The sequence below is a fragment of the Ochotona curzoniae genome, unplaced genomic scaffold, assembly GCF_017591425.1.
Source record: "Ochotona curzoniae isolate NIBS_2020 unplaced genomic scaffold, NIBS_Ocur_1.0 scaffold_4701, whole genome shotgun sequence".
In the NCBI taxonomy this organism is placed as follows: domain Eukaryota; kingdom Metazoa; phylum Chordata; class Mammalia; order Lagomorpha; family Ochotonidae; genus Ochotona; species Ochotona curzoniae.
The window spans coordinates 33,702,760-33,709,487 of record NW_024467122.1 but is presented as its reverse complement, the minus strand read 5'-3'; the positions used below and the strand labels follow the sequence as shown (position 1 = coordinate 33,709,487).

The 6,728-nt window shown below is 38.9% G+C and overlaps 1 protein-coding gene across 1 annotated transcript; it reads right to left on the bottom strand.

The window, feature by feature from the left end:
* Positions 1-1,515: 1,515 nt before the first annotated feature.
* Positions 1,516-2,692, bottom strand: GPR33 (G protein-coupled receptor 33). Its single transcript, XM_040969704.1, has one exon. The coding sequence runs from the start codon at positions 2,690-2,692 to the stop codon at positions 1,670-1,672; it is 1,023 nt and encodes a 340-aa protein (XP_040825638.1). The 3' UTR covers positions 1,516-1,669.
* Between the last annotated feature and the right edge of the window lie 4,036 nt (positions 2,693-6,728).

The following is a 6,728-nucleotide window of genomic DNA, read 5'->3' as shown; positions in this document are numbered from 1 at the left end:
ATATTTCAGAGATAGCTTGGTCTATAGGTATTAAAAAGAGATTTAATTAAAAATTTATTAAAAGAGATTTAAGATATCTTTATAACATTAAAGTTTAAGTGTATGCTTCAAATGAATATGACAAGTTGAATGTCTTGTCATCCTCATGTTATTTTGGTGTTAAGCAAAGAAAGAGTTCTGTCCAAGATCTGTTTTATAAATGATTCTGTGATAGGACATTTAAATACACTAGTACTATTGAGATTTGAAAATTGGTATCCTAGCTAGAATCGCATATGTACTAATTCAATCTAATAGAATAACTATTCAAACAAGGAAAGCAGTAAGCTTCGCTGAGGATGTTACACAGCTAATAATTTTTAATTTTTATATTGCTGGTTGGAATATAACATAATGTAAACTCAAAAGTTTGATAGTTTCTCAAAGAGTTTAATGTAGTAGCCAAGCAATTCAGTGTGCATCAATATGTGAATTAATTTTTAAAATGTGGTATAAACATAAAATGGAGTATAATTCAGCCAAGAAAAGGCATGAAATTGTGATACATATTACAAATTGGATGAAACTTTTTAAAGAATGTATTTGTTTTTATTTTTATTTGAAAGGTAGAGTTACAGAGAAATGGCGGTTTACTCTCTAATGATCTCAGTGGCTAGAACTAAGCTGATCAGATGCCAGGAGCTTCTTCTGGGTCTAGAAGAAGCAATGGGTGCAATGACTCAAGTACTTGAGCCATCCTTTACTGTTTTCCCAGCCCATTAACAAGGAGCTGGATAAGAAGTGAAGCAGTTGGAATATGAATCCTGGTATCCATATGAGATGTCAAGGTGGAAGCTTAGCCTAGTAGATCATGGTGCTGGTCCATGAATGCAATTTTTTAAAACAACTTTTAAAAGTTGTTTATTTATTTTTTAAAGATTTATTTGTTTTTATTGCAAGGTCAGATATATGGAGAGAAGGAGAGACAGAGAGAAAGATCTTCCATCTGATGGTTCACTCCCTAAGTGACTGCAACAGCCGGTGCTGAAGCCCAGGAGCCAGGAGCTCTTCCAGGTCTCCCATGCAAGTGCAAGGTCCCAAGGATTTGGGGCATCCTCGACTGCCTTCCCAGACCACAAGCAGGGAGCTGGATAGGAAACGGGGCTACCGGGATTAGAACTGGGATTAGAACCATGTGGGATCCTGGCGTGTTCAAGGCAAGGAGTTTAGCCGCCAGGCCATCGCGCAGGGCCCTGTTTATTTATTTTCTAGGATTGATTTTGTATGATTTTGCTTATATGAAATATTTACAAAGGCAATTTAATAGACACAAAGTAAATTAGAATAATGTGTCTTGTTGAGAGAAGAAATGGGAAATCATTGCTTACTGGCTACAGTTTCTTTTTGGAACATTGAAAAATTTTAAAATAGCATTAAATATATTAAATTGCACTGAAACATACATTAAGATTGGTAAATTTTATCTTACATATACTTTATCATAATAAAAAATCACACAGTCACATTTGTGGTATGACCTATTGTTTTCTCTCCGCTGTTTTAATATCCACAGATATAACTCTAGTACAGTATTGATGTTTCTCTAATATAGGGTACACAGTATATAATAGCCAAGGACATGTATCTGGTGGTGTAACTGACAGTCTAGGTTTGCTGGAGAATTCGGAATTTAAATTTTGTCTCCTGAGTGTAGGTTTTGTGTTCTTTCTGCAGAAGTATCCTCAGTGAATGTTGACTCAAACAGAGTAAGAATCGATTTCTTAAAAACATTTTTGAAGTTCTCCCCACTAAATAGATAAAGGATGGGAGAAAAGACAGCATTGAAAGAAGTGGTCACCACTGTAAGAGTCAGAGTCAACTCTGTAAGTGGTGGCTGTTGCTTGGTGAGAATTAAGCCCTGGTGTACATGGTAAGGCATCCAACACATAAAGAAAGAGATAACAGCAGTCATCATGACTTTGAAGGGTTTGCTGGATTTAAAGAGGCCCCTCTCTTTCATCTTGCAAGCTACTCTTTGGTAACAAAAGATGATGAAGAAGAAAGGCAGAAGGAAGGCCAGTATGAAGCGGCTGATGAAACAGGCGGCATGGATCCTTTGCCTTAATGTCTGCAGCTCTCTGCTTTCCCAGTCAGTAGACACAGCGTAGTTATTTCTGCAGATCACTTTTCCTTGCTGGTCATGATATGTCTCCCTGAAAACCAAATAGGGCACACTGGAGGCCACAGCAGAGATCCATACAGCCAGGATGATGCCGAAAGCCCAGCGAGAGGTTCGGTGCTGTTGGCACCACACTGGGTGAAGTGTGAGAAGATAACGGTCAAGACTGATGGCTGAGAGGAACAGCACCGAAGCGAACATCCCCACAGTCAAAGTGCTGTTGCAGATCTTACACAAGGCATTTCCGAAGATCCAGTGATAGTCCTGAAGAAAGGACGTGGCTATAAATGGCAAAATCAATGTTGAAATAAAATATGAGAGAATCAGATGAAAAAATAAGAGTGTGTTGACCGATTTTTTCATTTTGAATTTTAGCACCCACAGATAGAGGCCATTGGTGATGGCACCAATTATAAATGTCATGAATAAAGGAAGGACAATGACAACTTTAATGGCAGGAACTGTGAAGTGAGTGCTGTTTCTTACTACTGCAGAGTCATCAACCAAGTAATCTGTAGTGTTGATCAGATCCATAGTTTCCTGTGGAAAAAAAGAAAACAATGAAAATAACAATAATAAAAAAATCAAAAAGCAAAAACCTAAAATGATTGCTTTGCATGGCAATAATCTGAATGATAACATTTTTTAAAAAAGATTTATTTATTTTTATTGGAAAGTCAGATATGCAGTGAGTAGCAGAGACAGAGAGGAAGATTATCTGTTTGCTGATTCACTCCCCAAGTGGCTGCAATAGCTGAAGCTGAGCTGATTTGAAGCCAGGACCCTGAACTTCTTCTGGGTCTCTCACGTGGGTGCAAGGTCCCAAGGCTTTGGGCCATCCTCTATTGCTTCACCAGGCCACAAGCAGGAAGCTGGATGGGAAGTGGAGTCACCGCCAGGATTAGAACTGTCTCCCATATGGGATCCTGGTGCATGCAAGGTGAAGACTTTAGCCATTAGGCTAGCATGGCAGGCCCCTAAATGACAACATTCTGAAAGTGGCAAACATGATCTTCCTACAAGAATACCAATCAAATATTTTCATAAGGTCTATACTTTGATGTTGCATGAGAAGTTAAGATCATATTAATTTGAACATCAGAAAGAGCAATGTTACAGATGAAATGAAATGCAAGTGAAAGAAAAAGGAACATTTTGACAAGTATTAACAAATGCATTTAGGTACGTAGAAATCTACTTGAATGTTTAACAGAAGTTTAATCTCTCCTGGGCAGGTCTTAAATATGGCAATGTAAGATTAGTTGTACTTGATTAAGACACAGGGCAATGTTATTAATGAAATGAACCAAAATAAAGGAAAAAAAAAAAAGAACCAAAAAACCAGCAGCTGTTGGAAATCATGGACTACTAAATTAGATTTCCTTTATATGCTAGCTATATTAATAAGCATTACTACTTAGTATTCTAGTACTAGACATGTGGTAGAAAGCAGCCACATTCATCTAGGAATCCTAGGGCACTATGAGCTTGTGAGGTGCTTTCAGAACCACCAACAAGGAGAAATCAGTGCTCTGCAGGATTTTACTGATAGTTTTTTTTTAATGTGGTAAATGAAGGAGAGAAAAGTTAAAGAGCTCACATTTACCCAGCATTTTTCATGTGCTAGGAGATGGCCATAAGAACAATTCTTCCCTCAAAAAAAATATAATGGAAATCTTTAAATAGAGCAGAAAGTGGGGCATTCAAATGGTCAACATGTCTTATCCATCAACACTTCCCACCATGCCTCCATTGCATCGCCTCAGAACCCCTGCCATTCTTTCATACTACTTCGATGTTCCTCTGCAGTGTTTTGATGGTACTTTATGAATCAGAGTATTTGATACCCTAAAAAAACCCAATTTGTTGGAGCTAATGGTTCTTAAACTATGAAAAATATAAGCCTGAGAATATTCTGGAAAATACCTATTATATTAGTTATATAAGCAAATCAATTTTCAATAAGTTGGATAGAGAAGTGGAAATTGCTAATGATTTTTTTCCCTCACTGGACAAAACGTTCTACAACTACAGAGAGAATAAAATAGTTTTTAAAAACAGTGTGTTTGGCCAGTGATTAAGATGAAGGTTATGATACCTGAGTCCCATCCATGGGAATTTCCAGGGATTTTCACTAATTTGATTTCACGTCTTACTCCAGCTTCCTAAGTGTCCATGGCTGAAGTGATTGGGCTCCTGTCATATATATGGGAAACCTAGATTGTTTCTGGCTTCCTGTTACAGGCATTTGGAGAGTGAATCCACAGATGGGGAATCTCCTTTTTGCCATCACTCTTAAATGAATAACAAATACATAATTTAAAAATTCCTGCAACTGCCGTTAGCTAATTTTGCCTTCTAAAGAACTTGAATCACCTTTCTCTAAGGTAGAAAAATGGTCTTCAGAAAACACCTTAGTAGTCTACTCTGGGAAGAAATGTGGAATCTGAAGGGAATGGAATCACTAGGGAATGGCAAGTGAAAGTGAGAAGTTGAGAAAAAGGGTTTGCGTGCAGGTCTTGGGTTTCGAGGAAGAGGGAGAAGTGAGTATGGCCTTGAGAGAGGAGATGTGGAAAATCCAGGAGGAAGGTAGGAGGCCTCAGGGGGAGAGAGGGTCAATCAGATATTAAAAAGCAGAAAAGACTCAGGGCATTGAAACATAGGAAAGCCCAATTTGGAATTTTAATTCCTTTGCTCTGCCTTGGTGTAGCATCATCTCCTTCCTGTCTTGTGTTGGAACTGGTTCTAGAGAAGCAGAGAAAAAGACTTTGTGCTCCTATTTAGAATTGGAAAGGAGAGAAATGATTAGCAGCAGGAGTTGAGCTGTGAATGAGATGATGAATGTGGTGAAAACTGGATAGATATGGGGGCTTGAGTGGAAAAGGAGAAACCAAATCCCGAGGAGAAGTTTCAGTGCTGTGTGTATACCTGTGTGTGCATGTCGGTGAATACGTGCCTATGGTCTTTGTATGCATCTTGTGGTTTATTGATGGGTCTCTGTGGTGAGTGTTTTCATCCATGGAATAGGTGCAGGGAGTTGAATGTGTGGTCTGTGTCTCATTGTCAGTGGTGTATTTGTGTGATCTCTGTGTGTGTGTGGTATGTGGAGTCTGTGGTCTTTGTGTGCTTATCTGTGGAATGTGAGTAGGTGTGATATTTGTGTGTCTGTGCTTTCTGTGTGTGTGTGGTCTCATTTGGTAAGTGCATATGAGAAAACTTAGCTATAAGAAAGGTTTTAATTAAAAACATTCTGTGACAAAGCTCTGGACAGGCATCTGAAACTAACCTAAGACTTGGACAGAATCCAAGTAAAACTTCTCTGAATATCATTAAGTTTCCTAGGAATTTTGATTTATTACACATATTCAGGAGAATCTTTCTTCCTTAATCCTCTTTTAAAACATGTTTAAAGTGCTTGAATATGAGTTAATGTTCAGGTGCTGGCACCCACAGTCCTGGGTTTACTTGCTATCTTTGACATTTACCTCTTCAAGCCTTTCCCAATTCTAAAACCCTGTGTTTTTATGAGGTCTAAATGAGATAATGTGCATTTCACGGCACACAGTGTTCAATTTTGTTTGGTCTATTGTTTTGTTCAACTTGTCTTAATAAGGCCAACAAGGGGCTCCTTTTGCTTTCATTACCACGGCTTGCTTTTCTTTCTTCCCCAAAGCATCTATACTGAATCTTAGAATATTTCCAGGGATTTTCAGAACAATTTAAATGTTCTGAAATCTATTTGGGCAGAACTCTGAAATTTACAGCTTCTTTGTGGCTCTGATGGTAAATGTCCCACTGGCATATGAGGGTGACAGGAGACTCCAATTCCTCAGTGGAGACACTGAGGGACTTGGAACATGGAAACTTCAGGAAGCTGATCTGATGCAAACCTTGTCTCTTCATATGATGAGAGCATTAAAGTAAACCAGCTGGTCCGTGGACTCTTACCTTGGGGTAATGTTGTCACACCAGGAAGGTCTGGAGCAAGCCGAAGTGACTGTAAATCATCAATCTTCTTTGGACAGGGACAAAAATCACTGGCACTTGACCTTCATTTCTTGCTGAAGTTGTTTCCAACTCTGAACGTACTATTTAAATATCTTCCTGTTCCTTTTGGTTTCTTTTTGTGTGTAAAGTAATGTTTAAGGGGCGGAGGGAGAGATATGAATACTTCTTCAAATTATTTCCCTATTTGGAAAGGATAATTTAAATATTTTATAAACAAAGCCACTCAATTTATGGTTGATAAGCTGGTGTTAAAACGTCGGTCGTAAGCTATCTTCTTTTTTTCTTAAAAAAAAAAGATTTATTTATTTTTGGGAGTCGATGTAGGTCTGGGCAGAGGCACAGGTGTCTGAATCTCCCAGCCACGTGGCTGTGGCTGGGTGAATCTGTGTTAGGCCAGGCTACCTACTGGGGATCATAGCTCTGTCCACCACTGCCAGGCAGTGGACAAATCCTGAGCTCGTTCAGGCCTGAGGCCTGAGAATCTTCTTCACCCAAAGCAATCACACTGTGGGCAGATCTTGGGCGGCTCTCAGCAAACTCAGGATCCTGGCTCTGCCCACCA